This window comes from Chlorocebus sabaeus, chromosome 18, assembly GCF_047675955.1.
Source record: "Chlorocebus sabaeus isolate Y175 chromosome 18, mChlSab1.0.hap1, whole genome shotgun sequence".
Classification (NCBI taxonomy): domain Eukaryota; kingdom Metazoa; phylum Chordata; class Mammalia; order Primates; family Cercopithecidae; genus Chlorocebus; species Chlorocebus sabaeus.
The window spans coordinates 25,207,290-25,229,740 of record NC_132921.1 but is presented as its reverse complement, the minus strand read 5'-3'; the positions used below and the strand labels follow the sequence as shown (position 1 = coordinate 25,229,740).

Genomic DNA, 22,451 nt, shown 5'->3' with positions numbered 1-22,451 from the left:
AGACATAGTATCCAAATAAAACCTATTAACGTTCTGGAGGAAAGTTTTTTTCACTATTTTGTGAAATAAGAAAAGAAAAGCTTAAATCACCCAATGAATCCAAGCAAAATTTCATTAAACAGGTATGTAATTTAAAAGACTTGCCAGCTCCATTCTTGAACTAAGAGAGCCTTCTCAAATGTGTTGTCATCACCTTCCACACTTTTAAAATGCAGTAGTGGGGTCAGATCTTCAGTGGTCCAATTCTATGGCTTTTCCAGGTCATAATTTAATTCTCCTGACCTCTGCTTAGCATAGCTAATTTATGCTTGTTATTTTCATATATTTATATTTTGGCTGTCTCAGTTAGATTTTTTTTTTTTTTTTTTTTTTTTTTGAGACGGAGTCTTGTTCTGTTGCCCAGGCTGGAGTGCAGTGGCACAATCTCGGCTCACTGCAACCTCCACCTTCCGAGTTCAAGCGATTCTCCTGCCTCAGCCTCCTGAGTAGCTGCGATTACAGGCGCATGCCACCACGCTGGCTAATTTTTGTATTTTTAGTAGAGACATGGTTTCACCATGTTGGTCAAGCTGGTCTCGAACTCCTGACCTTGTGATCCGCCCGCCTTGGCCTCCCAAAGTGCTGGATTACAGGAGTGAGCCAAAGCACCCACCCGATAACGTTTTGATATATGCTTTATTTGGTTTACAAAACCCACACCCATATTTATTTGTTAATTGCTAAAATGCTGAAAGAAAACTGGCACATGATAAAAAGAACACAATTACCTTGTGATAAAACAAACTTCTTTTCCATATCACAAAGTTATGATATTAAAATACATGAGTCATTAGCACTCATGATAGGTATTGTATAAGCAAGTTCTTAGAAATGAGGGTCTGACATCATACAATTGGACCAGTGAGAGCAACTCAGATATCAATAGTACTAAAAATATTTAATATAAGATAAAATACAACAAATTATATCTAGTGTGAAAACGAGAAGAATTTCTGTATTAAGGAGTCCTTTAAAAACTAAAAACAGGGATTGCAGGCATGCACCACTATGCCTGGCTAAGGCAGGAGAATCGCTTGAACCCAGGAGATTGAGATCGTGCCATTGCACTCCAGCCTGGGCAACAGGAGCAAAACTCTGCCTCAAACAACAAGAACAAACAAACCTAAAAACCATTATAAAGAGAAAATAATAATTATGTGAAATATAGGTGACACTAACCTTTTTTCAGTATGCATTACCATGGTATTTGGGGGTACTTATCTTTTTTTTTTTCCCTAGGAGCAATATTTCTTATCATTATTATATACCTAAAAATTAGATCTACCAGCCAAAATAATCTGTGATATTTGCTTCATTTGAATACAGATTTTCACAAAAAGTTTGGAGCTACATTGGAAAAATCACATTATCTAACAAAGAACCTAAGCCAAAAAAGAACAAGATATTGCTTCATTACAGATAATATCTGCTACAGTAGTGGCTTTCAAAAGATTAATTCTTCCTTTAAACAACTTTAAAATGAAGATTATAAATAATATACATATATTTATGAAACTAAACAAAGTATTGAACACCAATAAAAATATTTTAGGAGCATTTAAAAACTAAATATGCATGCCCCAAAAATCACACGTTAGAAGAGGCAAGATATTATGATCATTCTGATTTCCTTAGAACTATGCCTTTCTAACTAAACTTTCTATCAGTGCCTGTTTTATGCAGGGAGATATTATGACTCAGGAAATAGAATTAAAAATAGAATCAACTGCTTACCTCATCATGTCATGAAAATATTTCAGAAAACTACAAAGGCTACTCATGGAAATCACTGATAAGAACAGACTATTTTTTAACATGAAGCCATTTTACCTTGCAACAGCTGGAGTGCCAAACCCAAGGGCTTAAATTTCAAAGCAGTTTACTGGGGCCAGTTTGCCCTTTCACTTGGAATGCCTTTTGCTCTGGTCCAGGAAACACTGGAGAAGCTACATTTTCTAGATTCCCTGAACATGTTAAGCTACTTGGGTCTTTCTCTTACAGATTTCTCTTTTTATTTGTGTGACTGATATAACAAAGGGTATAACTGGAAAGTAAATATATTTTAATTCTCAAGTGGCAGAATTTTTTTTTTTTTTTTTTTGCATTGAGAAGTGGGCCATGTTTAGCAAGATAAATCAAACCCGCATTTTCAGCTTTAATGTAAGAGGACTTGACTACTCTTTGAGGCCCAAGATTTTTATCAATTCATATTAGAGATGATCAAAATGTCCATGTAACAGAAATAAAGATGAAAACCAATGCATTTGCTTGGTAAAGACTTTATTGATTTCTACTTTTGGCTCTAATCAATTTATCTTGCCCAAGAGAAATATAATCAGTCCCTAAGTAGAGCTATAACATACAAATGTGAATGGAAGATGAGCAGTTATTAAGAGGAACTGTAATTTTTGTAGGAGGCTTCGACACTGCCTGCCACCCAAGTATTGTTCAGATGGCTTGAACACAGGTGGTGTTGCTGGCTAGAAGATGAAGCAGAAAGAAGGGTTTTGTATCTTGGGCTACATGCTAGACCACCCTCTGTCTCAGTCTCAGCTTTGGGGAAATGTTCATTCCCATTAGAACACACCCTCAACAAAACAGTGGGATGAGCGGTGCCTTGGGATCAACTACTACAAATCAGAATTTGGAAAATGTGTTGCCCCTTTAACGCACACCCATCATCTAAGGCTAGGAACATCATGAAGGCATCAAAGGAATAAGAAGCACAATTCACACTGTGTTTGCTTGAGAGATGACTGCTTTCAAAGTAGGGTTTTCTAAACAGTGTCCGAGTGACCCTCATGTTATGAAACCATTAGAAACAGCATAACAATACCATGTGCTTATCCATAAAGATGACAAAATGAGGGAGCATTTCCAGCACTCCTACTACAACCATTTCAAAATAAAAACTCAAGTATATAGACTACAATGCACTAATTTTTAACAAGAGGGATTCCTAGGAATTCAGGGGAAGTTGGGCTTCCTAATTGTGCACAGGAAATAGAGGAGATTTAAATCAAACTAGTTTAATGTTCTCTGTTGGTGGTCTTGGTAACTAAGATGCCTTGACATTGCTCGATAAAATTCATATTACTCTTATGCTCTGTGCTTGTTCATCACCCGACTATTTCAAGGCTCAATATTCTTGTAAAATATAAAGTGAACATTATGCGACTACTCTAATAATAAAATTACTGTGAAAACAAGTCCTCAAGGGGAAAAGGACATAATGTTTCTACTAGACAAGCCACATGCTAACATGTCATTCAAACATGTCATTAGAAATGAAAGTTCTAAGCCAGATTAATTCATGAACCAAATAGATATTCCAGGGTAATCTTTAGCATATGGTGTATTAAATCAATCTTGGTAGTCTCTTCCTTCAACACTGGTTTGAGGTTTAAAAACATGGAAAAGACCATGTATTAGAAAGCAGGCCAGTTAAAGACTAATACAACAATAATAGTTATTATAACCATTATGTTAGTTATATGACCAATTCTCTCTGAGGGCAAGAGAGTGTGTGTAGCCTCAAACCACAAAGGGTCACACCCTGTGAATATATACAGATGGTATGTCCCAATGGGGAGATGAAGCATTCTTATCCTTGAGCAGTCTCAGTGGTCCGTGCTATGGTAGGAGGTCCTCTTACTTCTTTCCATCAGGAAGGGCTACTGGATACTATTGCAAATAGGAAGGAAATATGTGGCTAACCAAATATGTATGGTTACTATCCTGTAGACATTCCTATTCGCTATAGCTGGTATCTAATAACGTACTACACTTCCTCCTCCATATGTATGTTCAGATGCAGAGGTACTGAACTGCACTGCTTCTGAGAATGCCCAGTGGCATAACATTGAAAGAGTCTGAAGAACTGAGTAGAAGGTACTGATGCTGGTAACTCCCAAAGACCCCTGACAGCTTCTCTCCTTAACTGGGTGTGCCGCCAGCTGAACTACTGTGAATCCATGCTTGTGTCCCATACATTATATTCCTCTAACTGTAGGGCTAATTAGACGACCCTTTCAATTCAGAAAGGTCTAATACGATCTCCAGAGTGTGCCAGTGAGGCTTGAGAAAAGTAGTGGACTGTATGCGATGAATAAAATATCTTGTTCTGCAATTCTCTTGAAAATCCATGGATGAATGTGTCATAAAAAAAAAAAAAAAAACAAAAAAACACACCTCATTAATGTAATCCAAGTAAGCTTTATCATTCTTAAGGATTTCTCAAAAAAATGATGTTGGGTATTACAGGGCAAAAGAAAAAAAAGCAAGAAACACCCAGTCACTCCCCCAAGCCAAACAAATAGTAAACCTCAGTGGACATCTTCCATCTTTGAGATGCAGAGGACAGAAGAAGAAGAAAGGGAATGTAGTTACAGAGAAGTTCCTTTCTGAGAGTTCTAGAGCTTGTATCTCACCCCACATGCACTGCGTTGTTCTAGTGTCAGTTCAAGACAACTGCTGACCACCAGAAAGACATATTATAACATGACACTGAGATGAAGGGCAGCAGCCCTCTTCTAAACTGAAAAAGCAGCTTCCTAAGACATCAACACCCTGTATGAAAAGACTGCACTGTCTTGCAACTTTTTACCAAGAAAACGTGAAAAATGTGATGTCCATGTGTTAGTGCTTGAACCCCATTCTTAAGGCATTAGTATTGCTTACAGTCATTTTCTACAGAATCGTGTGTAATCTCAAACATGTGTCAGGCTATGTGTTCCCTATTTGCCAATTATTTAATTAGCTCTGTTTGTTCTTTGAGATACAGGCAACGTAATATTTCTTTACTTCCTGCGTTTCAGAATGAGTGAGTATATGCCAAATATTTTCAAAAGTCTGCAGATGTATCCTATTAATCCATACTGTTTGTTACAGAAGTATCACTAACATCAGAAGAGAAAGCTTCTCTTCTTGTTATACAGACACACTGCCATCACTGACTTCTACCACACTCGAAAAATCAAATCAAAGCCTAAGAGAACTTAAATGTGAAAAAACATGGGCCACTCAGACATCACGCAATACTAAGGTTTATTATGCTTAAATTTTCCTCTGCATTTTCACGTACACAATTGGTGAAAATATTATTTTAAAGAAAAGCATTCTCGAATGTTCTCCTTTAAAGTAACCTTAAAGTAATATCTGTATTTATGCATAATAATAAAGGTTTGCTCCTACAAACTGCTGAATTACCATGTCTACCTATTTCCTGAAAGATTATGCATCTTTTTATCATTCTGCTGGTGGATTTTGACAAGTGCATCCATTATATGAAATAAATTTCTAGAAAGCCCTTTCCTGAGTTCTAAAAATCTCATACTTTTGTTTTTAAATTATAGCGCTTTTATTATTGTCAAGACCCTTAAATAAGGCCCTATGGCTTTTAACAAGTTAAGTCTATTCTCAGCATACAGAAGTCACCTATTGCTCCACTCTGGTTAGACCAACAAGTGGATTCTCCTGTTCATCCACAAACTAATGACAATGACCAGCTAAAACCAAGCAAAACTCATTCCCACTGAGAGTTGTGGCTAAGCTGTCTACAGCTCATGGAGATAACCACCCCATTTCCTGATATGTCCTTTCCAAGTCATAGTGCCTCTCTCTCAAGAGGACTGTTTTGCAAATCAATCAGAAAAACTTTTTTTCAAACAGCGCCTAAATATGTTTTCCTCAACTCAAGGTTCTGCTCCACCTTCATACCTTCCTAAAAAAGAAAATTACTCAAACCACAAGTAGACAGGAAATCTGTCATGTAAAAGGATGAATGACCGGTCATCCTTCTTCATAACCAGACCTCATGACTGCAGAAAGGGGCTTTCCATTTGTCAAACCACACTGAAGTGAAATATGCTTTTCTCACTCTTTCAGTTCTGCACTGCTTTCTTTCTTCTTGTTTTTCAAATCTGCCAAAACTGCATTGATAGCTAACAAACTTCCCCATGTGACCTCTGTCTGTAGCTCTCCAAGGTCAAACTGATGCAACATATTTGTAGAAGCTTGGTTAGGAAAAGTTAAAAAAAATGGAAACTCTCTCCTCAATTTGCTTCTTAGACACGATAGTGGAGTGGAGAGGCTTCGAGATGGCTCATCTCAAGTGTGAAATATATTATTGAATAAGCAGGGAGGGCATTATTGAGGCAGAAATTATATTTCCAACGTTTCAAAACACATCTCTCCTCCTTCATGAAAAACGTTCCTACATAAGTGATTCACGCCACTTCCCCAAATTCTACACACTCTCTAAAGAAAACAAGTACAAAGAGCTAAGAGGACTCAACAGCACCATTATTCTGTTGTGCAATCTTCTCTCAAAGACATACACTGAGTATTCTCCCCACTGATGCTCTAAGAGTGACATTCAGGCCAAGAAAGGAGTCAGTTTGAGCTAGAACCACAGAAAGTGATCATCTGAGAAGTCTGAGGTTTTAATAAGACCCTGGTGCACTAAGCTTGCTGCTTATCTGAACAACAAGGTGTCAAAGCTGGTTCAGAAGCAGGTAGCTATCTCCTCACCAACTCCACCTCTACCCTCCAGGGGCAGCTGGACATCCAGTTCAGTTCATTCCTCGAAGTGGGAATGCTGATCGGGGAACCACCTGTCCTACGGAAAAGACCACAGTGAACATCACGATAAATGAGAGTATGATGGCTCAGTTCATGGGGGCAGCATTCTTCTTGAATCTTAACTTATTGGTAAATGTCCTTGGTAAAAATAAATTAATTAATTAATTAAAAGCAGCAACAAATAATTTCTGGCCAACTGATGCCCAGGCATCTCCTCTCTCATAAGTGAACAAATACTTCTTCCCCTCTGAGGGACTCCACAGTGTCACATTCTCCAGAAGATTAACCTCATGGAGTTATTATGAGTCACCTGAGAATTTCACATTAACCAGTCCTCGGAAGACAGTGGCACACCATGGATAAAAGCCTAGCACAATGACTGGATTTTTGGGAAGTGGTTGATAACTACCATTAAGAGTTATTCTGCTTTGTAGCTCCTAGTCTCACTAGGCTCGTCTTATGACTTTGTTCACTCTTTTTGAATGTGAAGAACAAGATAGTTTTGGTCTGTTTGAACCCTTGTTCAATCTAATGACTCGCGATGGAGAACGTAGTTAAATTTCAGTGTCTTGTGACCAAAAATACGGTTATGCTCAAGCCAGTGATTTTACTTCTGATTGGTTCATTTGTGTGTTCATTCTGTTATGTGACTAATATTTATTGCCTAATTGCTATTCAGTTATGAAAGGGAAAAAGAGGTCCTTGATGATTAAACCCTGACACCGATTGTCGGTATCAGAATTGGCATTTCTGTGACTCACCCATTATACTGTCTGTCCCGTTGGCAGGAGGCGTACAGGAAGAGGTGCTGTAATGGTTTGTGCCACTACGATGGAAAGTGGACATCGGAGGAAGACTGGAATTGATGTCTGCTGAGGAGTGTGATGGATAGCTCTATAGCAAGAAGCAGAAAAAGGTGGCCATATTTAATCATAAGGTATTCAGTGAGTTATTTTCAAATACTTTTCTCACAACTCTCTATTTTACAATGGAGACAGCTATTAGAATTTCAAAATAGCCAAGAATATATCTTGCTTAGATCTGACAGCTTTCATTTTTCAAATAATAAGTTATACAGAAACACAGTTAGCTTGGGTTTGCATCAACTGTGGAGGAATATAATGGCAATGAGGGGCATTGAGAAATGATCACAGTCTTGAAATCTGCAGATTACTGTTTAAAATCACCTCCAGGGTTTCAGCAGCATAAAAGACCACTCTACTATTAATTTTTTTGTGTGGCCTGCTGATCAAGTGGAAAAGATTCCACTAAATAATGAATAAAAAACATTATGATCCACAGGGCTTATATTACATTTCATCCTGACTTTCTTGAAACTAAATGGCAAAGACTAACCAGTTTCCAATCTTCTTCTTCCCAAATTAAATTATTTTTGAACCCCAGCAACAATAAAATTTAGTAAATAAAAAATTTTAAAAGCACTAATGGTTAAATATCTCTCTTATTCATCAATATGTAACCATTGACTATACTGAATTAAATTAGGACCACATGACTTATTTTGGTTTGAGTCCTTTCTTTACATGCCCCACCTACGAGCAATCCTCATATTGCTGGCAATGAAAGAACAACATCTTTACAGAATCATTTGGTTTAAGACTCTGCTTTGAGTTTAACTATTACATTAGTTTTCCAAATAAGCTGCCTTTCTTGGGTATGCCACAGTGCCTGTAAGGTGGCAAATTAGTTGCAATCTACCCATCTGCTTGGGAATGAACAGATCACTAAAATGGACATAGTAATTTACAAAAACGTGCTGAGCTATTTTGATAAAAAGCAGCTTCAAAAGTGATTCTCATAGGCATCTGAATGTGTTATGTAAAGTATTAAAGCTAAAATACACTTTTTCTTCATATGCAATATATTAATGGACTATGAGGCTTTATTGTATCATTATTGGAAACGCTCTTAAAATTGTTTATTTCAAAATTAGAGATTGAATATGATGCTGATAGTCATGGGTATTTAAAACCCAAGCATTTGCTCAGGAGGAATGAAATGATAGTCTCTTGAGTGTTGCCCTATTTACTCTGTGAGATCCATCTTGAATTCTACCTCTTTCTTGAAGAGTCCCTAACTACCTCCAACTCTTCCACCATCTCTTCTCTCTGGGTCCCTAATGCACTTACATTCTGCACTATGCTCTTTAACACTTAATTATATTTTGCCTTTCATTTCTTGCTCTTTCTAATGTATTTTCACCTATATTGTAAACTATTTAAAGGAATAGAGCTTATAGTTCTGCATCCCACAACCTGCGGCTAACTACTGAACACATAATTATACCATATGCTCAATGAACAATTGGTTAACAGTTAGAATTTAATAAACAGTGGATTGAAGTATAACTTATTTGAGAGCCAACTAGTCTAAGGAGATGAATCTATGTATTAGAGGTAGGATTTTCAATGATACATGAATGTTTTTGAAAATATTACCTCTGGAAAACCAAAACAGCCCAACTTAAAGGACGTCAGTAAAAAAGTTAAGATGATGCCTTTACATCTTTCCAAGTTCCTGAGAATGCCTTTCAAATTTTTAAATTCCATGCACCTCTTTCTTTCCTTGACCCCAAAATTCCTTAGGCTACCTGTTAAACTCATTTCTACTTGCCACTTAATGAATGCCCCAGGTAATCCATGGAATTTTCTCCAATGAAAAATAATAGTGGGCCCATTCCATAGTACAGCTAATCTGAAAGCTTAGCAGGGATAGAGCTATTTCTGCTATAGAGGTAAACACTATAAAAAAATGGAGGAAAAGAAACAGAATGTGGAAAAAAGAACAAAAAAACAGATGATGGGCCGGGCGCGGTGGCTCACGCCTGTAATCTCAGCAATTTGGGAGGCCGAGGCAGGTGGATCATGAGGTCAGGAGATCAAGACCACAGTGAAACCCTGTCTCTACCAAAAATACAAAAAATTAGCTGGGCTCAGTGGTGGACGCCTGTAGTCCTAACTACTTGGGAGGCTGAGGCAGGAGAATGGCGTGAACCTGGAAGGCGGAGTTTGCAGTGAGCCGAGATTGCACCACTGCACTCCAGCCTGGGCGACAGAGCAAGACTCCATCTCAAACAACAACAACAACAACAACAACAACAACAACAACAACAACAACAAAGAGATGACTAAGTTTAACTTCACTTTTACACAGTCCTATTCCATGTGGAATTTCTGAAGAACAGACGAACTACAAATCAGTCTGAAATGTACAAAAATCAAAAAAAGAGGAAAAGAATTATAATATTTAACTAACTATAATAATCAGAAGATGAAACAAAACAAAACAGATAGTCACATTAGTGAGAATCTTTGGGCCCTTTTAACTTTATGTAAAACGGGCAGTAATTTGGGATTTGATGAAGGGTTAATGCTGGGTTCACAGAATAAAAGGAAAAATTAATCCCCATAGATTATAAAGATGGAAACCAATGAAATCCATGTAAATCAGTTATTTTTAGAGATTCACAGAAAATTAGATGCTGAAATAAACTAATGAGATTTATAACTAGATTATTTTACATTAAAAACTATCTTGAAAACTACTGTCATTCAGAGATGTAATAAATACACCAGAGAATAATGTCTCTTTTAGAGGATTTAGGGATCAACTATAAGAGGTCCTCTTAGTCTCTCAATCCAGCTATTACTGTCTTTCCTGCTTGCTACAAAGGACATGAAGAGTGTGACAAAGTGTGAGGCTTTACATGCCCACTATTCATTCATTTTAACTTGTGATGCCCAAGAGTAGTGTATTTTGTGTCTATTAACAAAGTAACTGTTGGAAATGTTTCCATTAGTGATATACTGGTTGATAATTCAAAGATTGGAAAAATATAATAACTGGTGCATATAAATAAGAATAAAATCATGCTTTGGGTCTGGGCAGGATTTCGCAACCTTGGCACTACTGATCTTTTGTGCCAGGTAATTCTTTGCTGTGGAAGCTCTCCCGTATATGACGTCATGTTTACCAGCACCCCTAGCCTCTACGCACTGGATTCCAGTAGCATCTAGTCCCTAGTTGTAACAATGAAAATGTCCCCAGACATTGCCAAGCGTTCCCCAAAGGGAAAAACTGCCATCAGTTGAGAATTACTGAAGTAAGGGTTTATGTTACAAAAAAATAAAAGACAACAGAACTTCCTTTAAAGGAAAATTCCAGATTCCTAGGACTGTTTCGCCCTGTAGTGCAAAGACCATGCCTAAATCATGCCAGACAGTGAGGACTCTATCCTGTTCTTAAAAAGAACCCTGCCAAGTCATTCCAAACGTAAAATCATCTACAACAACCCATTCCAAAGCTTAATCGCAAACTCCATTCATCTGAGATTTTGTGTGGGTATCTGTAACACAGTAATGATTAGCTGTGGGATTCTGTTGGACAGGCTAAAACTGTAAAGGGGATTTAAAAACTAAACGTCGGTAACTTGACAGTTGCTACTGAAAGTACGTGGATCTGAAGTTTTATAATTACACATTCTGTTATAACATGGCATAAAGTGATGAAGGCAATGATGTTTTAAAAATGTTTTATCTTTAGAGATAATATCAACTTGGCCAAATTATCCCCCAAATAATCCAGGAACAGCACTTAGCTTTTTCTTAAACTATCCCTTTGTTTAGTATGGGGCTAGCCAGATGCTAAGAATAAAATTATAAGGAACTACCATTATTTTCAACTGAAACGACACCAACTGCTACTGTATATTCAAAGTATTCTCAGTGTCAGATTCTTCTAAGTCACTTCAGTAAAAGATTTTTAGATGATTAAATACTGCAAGTACAATGATAAATAGATACAATAATTCAATAGTTTCACTAACAGTGGGAAAATTCATTAGTATACGTTACAAGATAGCTTATTCATGTCCCCTTTAAAACAAAAATTCTACTCTCTGAAATCTGTTAACTGATCAGATGAAAAATGAAAATCCTGTGTTTTGTGATAGGTAAATGGCATTGCAAATATAGGTTCTGATATAGCCTATTGGGTTACTACTTCAAAATGCTCTTTTCTCTCTGGTTGATAATACTGTTTTGGTTCTGTAAGACTTTTTCTAAAAGGAATATAGTTGGTTTCCGTTTTGAAATTACGCTCTTTGTGCATGGAAGCACATTTCAAAGCTGCTTCCCAAGCAGTGAACTGGACTAGGATAATATCAAATCGCCTAACTCAAAACTCTCAAGAATGACAGGAAAAGAAAGAAACACAGAAGGGAAGAAAAATTAACGTCAAATGGGCAACTCTTAAAAGAACTGAAATTCCAACATGCTGGTATAGTGCCTAAAACTTTTATTTGTAATCAAAACTTTCCTTGCTCATAGGACACATATAGTTTTGACGATGAGTTCCCAGAGAAGTGGAAAATGATGGTGGAGAAATGAAAATTTTAGCCAAAATGAATTCTAGCATAATAATAGTTGATACAGTTGACATTTCTCTAAGCTTTCACTCTAATATCTCCAAATAGGAGGTGGGTGAAGAGAAAATTTGAAAACAAGTCATCTGCTATTTACTGGAAATGTGCTGACATGTGAGATAGTTTGTGATTTACACATTCAGTCTTGGGAGATGATACAAAAAGGCCCATTCCATTTCCATTGTTTGTCTCTTAGGAATGTACAGGCTAATTGACTACTAAGGCATCTCCACCACTAGGAACAACTAAATATGGATTTTCAAGGATATCAGAAATCTTAACTTCTGGAATTTTTTTGATTATTAGAGTAGGATATCAGATCCTGTTTCTTATATGTGCTGGTTAAGCAAAAGAGAGCAAAGACCACATGAATCCAGAATGACTTCCTTTATCAGAACAGAGAAAGAAACCTACGTGTGGATATGAGAAGAAGAAAAAGGGACAAATGCAAGATGAAGAGTAGTGGTGTAAGTATCACCTAGGATCACTGGATTTCCCATATGCTTTCACATTTGTAGGATTTGAGGTTCACATATTAAGCTATGTTCTTGCACAAGGGATTCAAATTTCATCTTATCTGCATCCCAAATCTCACTCAAGATCTAGGCTCTTTCCTCTGTTTAATGACAGACTTAAGTTCAACAGTGGATTCTGGGCTATAGTGATATTTAAGGCTAGAAGACAGTCAGTTGAGTTGTTTCCTTCAGGATAAAGAGACATACTATGATAGATGAATGTAGGTGATGGACAGAGTGCAAACGTTTAGTAATGAAAGACTTAACATTCTAGAGCCCAGCAGTTTTCACCTGGAGTGAGGCAAAACACAGTATGAGTGGCAGGCTAGGATGGGAATTAAAATACTGAAAAATGGGAATCTGATCTATGTAGAAACCTCATGCTTTCTCTTACTGATGGAAGTCTACAGAAAATATAAACTACTTCTTTTGGATACATCACAACAGGCCAAAGCTGACATAAGCCAGTCAAGGGGAAATTAAATGCTCCTGGGTGATGCATATAACCTACTGACCATCACTCTGCCCTCTGCAGTACATCCTTTGAAACCACAGATAGCAAAAAATGACCAGGAACCACCATGTTAAGATTCTGCAACTTAAATAAGTATCTATTTATGTACTCAAGGAAGCTGACATTGTGATAAAGAAGGCACAGAGCAAAACACAATAAACAAAAGAACAATGCCAGAGAGAATCTGGAAGAATTTACAAAGGTGATCTGATCCTGTTATGTCTTTGATCACAGAAAGAATACAACTTAAGAACAATGGGTGTGTGCAATTTTTGCACTTATTTGCAGAGTCCTTGTGTACATGCATGGAAAGACAGAGGATGAAGTATAATAAACTAGCTGTGATATTCCCATTATCGGGTACGTCTGCCTTACCAAACGTTCATGTGGATGCAGGCTACAGTAGCTGCTGGACTGTGGAATATGAGAAGAGTTGCCCAACATTCCTGCATAGCCAGGCTGATTCATCCCACTGGAAGAGCTCCAAGGGTCACTGCTGTGATGGCCATCTGTAAAGGACAAAGAGAACCATGACTTTCTGAGGCATTCAGCCTTGCCTTATAGAATAGGGTTTTTTCATATACTTGAAAATGACTGCCTGTTGTGTTATTCATCTTTGTGTTTGTTAGCTGATTACATCAGAAGACAGTCATCATTTCTTCCCAAGTCGCTCTATATTGTCAAACAAATATAAACACTTAACAAAGTTAAAGTGTTCTTGGTAAAAATTCAACTGTAAAAGAACAACAGAGCATACTTCTACCACAAATTATGTCAAGTCAGCAAGGTAATTACTGCTAAAGGAAACATTTCTTAGAAGTCTTCTAACCCTTTTTTCTATGAAAACCAACTAAAAAGTTAAATTGTTCCTAAACTTCGGGGTGAAAAGTATTTGAGAAATTACAAAGTTGACAAGTTTTAAAAGCATATAAAGAAGTATTAATTTTAAAAAATCTTAGGTTGAAAATGTTTAATTTCATTTTTAACATACGCAATAGAATTAAAGTTGGAATTTATATTATGGCACACAGAGAAGACGAATCTCAAATATATAGTTCTTAGGATATTTTATTTGTATTTTTTGGTGTATAGCTATATAGCTATCTTAAACCTTCAGTAGCAATCCAAAGGGTACACACATGCACTAGGTGGCTATTATATTACAGATAATTTTGAGAGTCTCTGGATTTTATAAAATGATATATAGAGGTTTAAAATTATAAAAAGTATCTTTCAATATGAGGTTAACCTTTTGTTAACACCATTATTAAAAATATCCCTACAGATTTTTTCATTCTCTGGGCCTGTTGGCCTACAGGTTATTATTAATAATTGCTATTGTTTAGGTTTGGTTTCCCAAGCTTAAGGGAAAAGAAGATCTACATTACTGCTAAATTCATTCATTTTTTTCTTTTTTTCAATACTTTAACAAAAAGTATTGAGTACTAGGTATATACCAGGCCATCAGCTGGCTGTTAAATGTAGAACAGATATTGCTTCCTTGAAAATAAGATTATTTTTACCATAACATTTTATTTAATAAAGGCCTATTAAAAAGTTAGGAAATAGAAAAGTTAAATCTGACACTGTATTTCATGAAGCTCTTTTTCACTGAGTTCTTAAATCCGGAAGTTAGAATTTTGGAACTGGACTCATTTCAGATTGGGGGGAATAGTCTGTAGATTCCTCTCTTTAAAAACCATGCAAGCAAAATCATGTCTGTGATTTTGACAACTTCAGAGTTTTAACTAGAAGATGGAAATAGAAGTTAAAAATAAGAGGCCACAGTAGTGAGTTTACAATATGCCCCAGACAGTTTCTGAATATCTTTCACCTTAATTGCATATTCCTTCAAGTACTGAATTCTCAGGGCACCAAGTACCCCTCTACTGAAGGGAAGCTGATATGGGATAGGACCGTGATGCAACTGCTTCTGTGGCCACGATGTGAAAACACAGGATTTTTAAAAAGTTATCATTCATGTACTTGAGCTTTTGTCCTTAGATTACGAAGGTTTAAATATCACCTTAAATTCAAATATGAAGTTCCAAGACCACTAACATTTTAAATAGATGGCACACATGACAAATAAATTGAAAACATATACAACTGAACAAGTCTCCTGACAATGTGATACACTGGGTGGCAATGCATTTAGGACTGTTAATACAGAATACTCTGCTTGATGCAGACTTATAAAAATACATATTCTACATAAATTATGCTTTTCACAATAAATTAATATTTATCACATCCCATGATCTTGGCATAATGTTGTTTTGAAAGAATAGAATTAGACATGTGCAAATTAATTATGCTCATCATAAATGTCAACTCAATTTTTTTTGTTTTTTTTTTTTTTTTGCTTTTTGGGTGTGCATATGCAGAGAAACAAATTTGTTCCCCATATTTTGGGTGGTCTGCTAGGGAAAGGAGCCTACTGATTTAATCTACCTGGCCTACCCAGCAATGTGCACCCTTTGAGAAAGCCACTTTCCTGGGCAGATAGAAGAAATGTATCCTTCCACCAATTTTTTCAATCAAAATCTGTTTTGTGTAATGGATCCTTGAGTTGCCAATCTCTGTAAACACCTGTAGGACAATATCTCCCACTGCTCACCAAAGAGGGGACTGATGCTGAGGCAGCTACTGTTTACAGCTGAAGGTGATAAGCTTTTTGTCATGGCACAAAACGCACCCAGGTGACATAGCCTGCTGTGTCCCTTTGAGAGTTACACCTAGGATGGGTCACAAAGATAAAGGACTTCTGACACATGAGCTCTATTATGTGTGGAACAACTTCTCTCTATTCCTAAGAGAGCCATTCCACCCAATTTTATAAATTTCCATGGAATTTTACATGTGAACTAACAAACTAAAAGAGCTAACACACTGAAGGGAAGGAAGATTAATATCTTTTAATGAGAACGACTTTGAGTGTGTCCACTATAATCAGGCTGCTTCCCTGGTACTCTCTGCCCCAAATGTGCTCCCCTTCCTGTGACATGGACCTTCCTAGAGGTGCATAAAGAAAGAAAACCCATGGCCCGTAGACAAGGCTTATACAAATAAGGTTTTCATACCTGGGCAAAAAGAGGCAAAAAGAGTTAAATTTTTGCACACAGGGGTTCTTGGTAAATTCCTCATCTAAATTCAGGGCATTAACTTGGTAACAAGATAATTACATTAGAAATAAGTGCCACACACATATCAGGATGGAGTCCTTAGGAGCATACTCCAAGTGGTTCATTCTTGAAGTAGCTGCTGTCATTTCAAACATCTTGGTCTTTTTAAAAATTTATTTATTTATTTATTTATTTATTTATTTATTTATTTATTGAGACAGAATCTCACTCTGTTGCCCAGGCCGGAGTGCAGTGGCCCAATCTCGGCTCACTGCAAGCTCTGCCTCCCAGGTTCACGCCATTCTCCTGCCTCAGCCTCCTGAGTAGCTGGGACTACAGGCACACACCACCACACCCAGATAATTTTTTGTATTTTTAGTAGAGACGGGGTTTCACCATATTGGCTAGGATGGTCTCAATCTCCCGACCTTGTGATCTACCCGCCTTGGCCTCCCAAAGTATTGGGATTACAGGCATGAGCCACTGCACTCGGTCACATCTTGGTCTTTTTTGAGCAGCAGAAAGGTATACGCTATCCGTGGCAAGACTAAAAGCTCAGTGTAGGGACACACATCCATGTATTTAAACATACTGGATAATTCCGTATTTTCTATATTTGTCTTCTCCCCCAATAGTTGGGTCTTTTATCCTAAACCAGTTACTATGTTGGGACAGAACTTTCACCATGTAATATTCCAGTCTGCGGTAGGTTACTTCATCTTGGAGCCTTGTTCTTACCTACGAATTAGTAAGTGGATGAAAATTTTACATAAGGTTATACATTAGGCCAACTTGTTCCCAGCTGGCTAAATCCAGGATGTTCTAAACATACACGAAGATGAACCACTTCTAAACTAACAGCTACATTGTCTTGGGGATGGTGAATATGCTGAAATGGTTGGTCATGCGTGGAAGACCAGCAGGAGCATTGGCTCTAAGTGAAGCAGATCAATCTAATCTTAACCCATTACTGCTCAAAGGGGTTTAATTGTAAAGAAAGGCCTAGTACAGTTTTAACTAATAATCAATTTTTAAGTAATTCAATTCCTAAGAAGAGTATGACTTCAAAAATTCTACACGTGTCTACTATTCCACTTCTTTTGCCCTATCTGTGACATTAAGTGACCCAGGAAAATGCTACCCTGTGGCCTTTCCCTCAGAAGCAGCAGCATCTTACCTTGCATGAAGAAGGAGCTAGGGAAAGTGCTGGTTGCTGGTTTGGAGGAAGGATAGCCTGGTGAGTCCCTATTGTAGTCGGCAGTGCTTGCTGATGGAGCATAGACCTGAGGAGAAAGAACCAACTGAGTTTTGCTTTTTGCATTGACCAAAGCATCTCAAGCTCCATTCTTTTATAAGAAGTAGGCAGAAAGTGCTACATTTCTACTCTTTCAAGTTTAAATCTGAACAAACCCTAGAAACAGTGCCCTTTCTGAACACACTAAAATAAAAACAAAACAAAACAAAACAAAAGCTCAGTGTATTTGTGTGAATAGAAAATAACCAGGTGTGTTATATTCCAGTCGATGTAAACCATGTCTAGCTGTAAATACGCTGTATAATGCCCATAGGGTAATCCTGTGAGTCTAAGCACTTCTTTTTCTTCTAAACACAGATGGTCCATAAGCATGTAAAAAAGGTAAAAACAGGAAGACCTGCATCAAACCTCTTCAAATGGTAGAGTAAAAACTCTACCTTTCAATTAAAAATTTCACTTTTACAGAGAGGAGGTAGGGAGGGGAGGGGGGAGCAGACAGAGAGAGAGAGAGAGAGAGAGAGAGACAGAGGGAGAGACAGAGAACACAAATGAACTATCCAAACCACAGAAAATGATAAATATATGTTAGAATATTAAATTCCCAGTGTCAGCTTTTTGCAGAGATGCATGAAAAAGGCCATTAAAAGCCTGGATCTACATAAGACCACCAACAATCAGCGTATGCAAAGGAAGCGGGAGGAGGGAGCCCTCCTTTTTCGTGCTTATTATATTTGTGTGTACAATAAACTTAAAAAGTGTGCCAAAAACCTAATTTACTTACATTCATTTACTAATACTCATGAGACTTGGGAAATCAATTCTTTATAAAAATAGCCTGTGTATTTTCTTGTTTATGTTTTCTTTAAACAGGACAGCATATTAGAAAAGCACAAATTCATAAGGTATAGTTTAACTTCAACTGGTTTTCCCCTTTGCCTTTTCTGCTAAATATAATTTTTTTAAATCCCCATTTTCTTTTGCTCTCAAAGTTCCTCTCTCCAGATGGTCAGAAAGACTGAAACACTGTCATCCTCTTGATGAAAATGGATACCTTCCTGCCTCCATTTTGAAGCAGGCAGCAGCTCACAAAATTGGCAGTGAGCCTACAGTGATATTCACAGGTCACAGTAAAAGGAAAAGAAATTCATCAATAAAAAGGCAAGTGCAGGGTTACAAAAAAATAACTCTCATTTTTTTTACAGTGCACACAGAATAAACACCCCAAGAAAAATTATATAATTGCTCTCAGAACACCATGAATCATAAACTAAGCATTAATACAAGGTTTAGGATTTCACAAAGCATAGGTCCACAGAGACAGATGTGGGAAAATATGCATCTACATCCATACATCAAATAAACGCTACACATGCCCCAAAGTGCCCTTGAAAATTGGGAGGTCCTGGAGCTTTAAAAAAACAAAAACAAACCAGAAAAGCCCACTCACACTTTAGAACACAGGGATTTTTCTTAAGGCACTAATGGATATAAGCCCTATATTTCATTGGACTTTATTTTGTGATTTTCATCACACTTTAAATGTATAAACGGTGATTTGCTTCTATTTCCAGAGGGCTTACAGGAAGGAAAAAAAAACTTTTTTGAGTATTTTTAAGAAACAAAGAATAAAACTTTGGCTAGGGATCCAAAAACAAACCAACAATCTAAGTTCTGTCAACCAAATCTCAGAATTTTCTTGAGAACTATTAACTAACAAACAGTTGGTGAATTACTACTAAAGGTATTTAGAGAAGGTCTTGAGAGAAAGCTAACAAGATGAAAGAAACATCACGGGAAAAGGGGAAATTGAAAACTGACAGAATGATTGTAGCGTGACTATAATATATCTACACGCTATTAGGCTGACAGCAATCTGGCCTCAGTATTAACATAAGCATAAGCTAAGTGTACTATGGAATATTCCCAAATTTCAGAAATCAATATATTTATTATAAAACTAAAAAGAATCTGTGACCCATATTATTAAATCACCTTATGTTTTAAAACAATTAAAATCTATGTTTTTCTATATACTGTACTTTTAATTGCATATTCTATTACATTATCCTTAAACATGTATATCATTATGTCAACACCATTTGACGACACCTAATTTTTTTTTTTTCCAATTTGGATAGAATTACTTGGCATTGCTTTTGGAAGATAAGGAAAAATCTTTGGTTAATTTTGGTTATTTATAAGGAGGCTACCTTGACTATGAATTATAATCAAGCTCAAATATCTAAGAGTAGGTCACTTACCCCAAGTTCATAAATATTGGCTGCATGGAGAAGAGTATCTATGGGCTTGAAATGTTTTTAGGTTATATTATACTATGCAATTTCTATTCTTCTGCTGTTGTAGCCAATTCAAGACTTTTTAGATAGGATGAAACTCTTTGTTAATAGGCAATGGACCACTGTTTATAGTTTTTTGTATAGACAATTTCTACATATTTTATACATTTTCTTTATATAATAATTTACAAATCAGGTACAATTTTATTCATCTTCCATTTAGATCCTTTATCATTCTTATCTCAAAAGTTATTTTCAAGGTAAGATCTCTATATTTTTATTTATATAAATAAATAAATATCACATATAACTATACCTTTTTAGAGAAGGGAACCAACGAATTTTAGTTCAACCTCCCACATTTCCAATATAAGAAAACTCAATAATGAAATGGTCAAAGAAACATTACTCTTATTTTTCACCGTTTGACAGGGTATTTTTATTTAGAATGGTGGCAGAGACATAGATGGTATTTACGAAAACACCATGATCATAATGTTCACAGTTCAGTTTATCTCTAATGGTTTAATCTTTCATAACTGGATGACCAGTAAACTGCTTCATTATTTTTACTTCAGTTAACTCTTTTGCCAATTTCTCAATCAAGCTTTCAAAGTATGGATTTCAATAAGGTATTTGATATTGACATTAAATTCAATAAGAAAAGCTCATATCCATTCAGTTTTTGGTATTATTATTCTAAGTATATAGAAAGTTTAACAACACAATTGTTAAATAAAATAGCTTCATTTAATCAATAGAATAATAACAGACATCTCAGATCTCTTCAAAGAGTTGAAATTATTTTTAATGACTAACACCAGAAAATGAGTCCAATCTAACATGAAATAAAAATCCCAAATTCTAGTACCATGTATTGGAGTGACCCCAATGATGAAATATGAGGAAAATCTAACAAGAAACAAATACCTATCCTTGAATTTTTCTCCAATAATATGCTTAGATCAAGGTGATCGCTGGCATTCTGATTTCTCCCACAAGAGTAACTAAAGAAGTGTGAAACTTTTGTTGTCGAAACTGGAAATGGAAAGACTTGGTGAAACTCATAGGTCACAGCCCTTTTAGTAAATTATTTGTTGAGTAAAAGCTTCATGGAAAACTGGTAACATAGTATATTTAATATGCAAAGTTAGCGCCATTATCTCTTCTCTTATAATCCTGAATTTAGCAGACAATCATACATATAGAAACCCTGAGTTTAACAAAACTCTCTAGATAACACAACTTTGAATTGACAAAAGTAAAAAAAGTTTTCATTTTACAGATTTAATTTTTTTTTGTAATCTGAGAAGTATTACAATGGTACATTATACAAGTATTACAATGGTACATTAATATATACTGTTCCATTCGATGTTTCCAACTATTCTTTCTGCACTCATCAAAGAAAAAACAATTTAATTTTTTCTAAATGAAACCTGTGCCTAACAGAAAAGAACAACAAGCAAGCACAGAAACCAACAAACAAAATGAAACAAAGGTATGCCTCCTACTCTTTTCCTTATGAGGCTCTCATTTTTACTGGTCTTGGCATATCAGTTTCACTTATGGACATTTTAAAGTAACAATGATTACTCATTTGTTTAGGGCCTCTTGTGGAACAACTTTGGTGGCAGGAGTTTCACACCCATTATATCTAGCCTTCAAAATGATCACACAAGGCGGATATCATTAAGAGTATCTTTCCTATTTCACAAGGCTGACGTATCATAAGAAGGTCAAGTGTATTGCCCCAAACCAGCTTGGGTCTGACTGCGAGTTCCACCATTTATTAACTAGGCAATTTTGGACCAGTTACTTTTAACTCTGGTCTTCAGGTTCCTGCCTGTAAAGTGGAAATGACAATGCCTGCTATGCAAAGTTCTTGTGAGAATGAGATGGTATAATGTGTGTAAAGAAACTGGAATGGAACCTGGCACAGATTAATTATACAAAAAACATCAGACATTAGTACTGAAGTCTTGTTGCCATTGTTTTTATTATTTGAACAAATATGACTTAGGAATGTTAAGCTATCTTTCCAGGTTACACATTTTTCCAGGGGTAAAGCAAGGATGTGAACTGATCATCAAAGTCTATGTTCTTTCCATTAAAAAAAAAATTCCTCACTTTTAAAGGGCAAAAAAGGTAAAGAAAATCTATTTTAAGCTACTAACACGAGGCTATACTTGAGTCATAGTTTATAGAAATAGTCTTGTGGGGTCTGATAATGACCTTTTAAGAAAACAAAATGTCAGCCAGGTGCGGTGGCTTACATATGTAATCCCAGCATTTTGGGAGGTTGAGGTGGGCGGATCATGAGGTCAGGAGTTCAAGACCAGCCTGGCCAACATAGTGAAACCCCATCTCTACTAAAGATACAAAAAAACATTAGCCAGGTGTGGTTGCGGGCACCTGTAATCCCAGCTACTCGGGAGACTGAGGCAGGAGAATCGCTTGAACCTGAGAGACAGAGGTTGCAGTGAGCTGAGATCGTGCCATTGCACTCCAGCCTGGGCAAAAGAGCAAGATTCTATCTCAAAAAAAAAAAAAAAAAAGAAAAAAGAAAAGAAAATGTCATAATGCATGTTATGGTGAAATCAAGTACATGTTAAGTAACGTGCTGCTTCCTGAAGGGGAAACCTTAACTCCGAGGGAATAAAGAAAAGCGGCTTCATATC

The 22,451-nt window shown here is 36.5% G+C and overlaps 1 protein-coding gene across 17 annotated transcripts in view; it reads right to left on the bottom strand.

The window, feature by feature from the left end:
* Positions 1 to 22,451, bottom strand: part of TCF4 (transcription factor 4) — a 366,252-nt gene that overhangs the window by 38,725 nt on the left and 305,076 nt on the right. For all 17 annotated transcript variants that reach the window (XM_008014004.3, XM_073006280.1, XM_008014010.3 and 14 more), the window contains 3 exons: positions 17,396 to 17,501; positions 13,469 to 13,602; positions 7,383 to 7,515 (listed from right to left, as the gene is read on the bottom strand). In XM_008014004.3, coding sequence (XP_008012195.3) covers positions 7,383 to 7,515; positions 13,469 to 13,602; positions 17,396 to 17,501 — 373 coding nt within the window. The remainder of the gene's footprint in view (positions 1 to 7,382; positions 7,516 to 13,468; positions 13,603 to 17,395; positions 17,502 to 22,451) is intronic.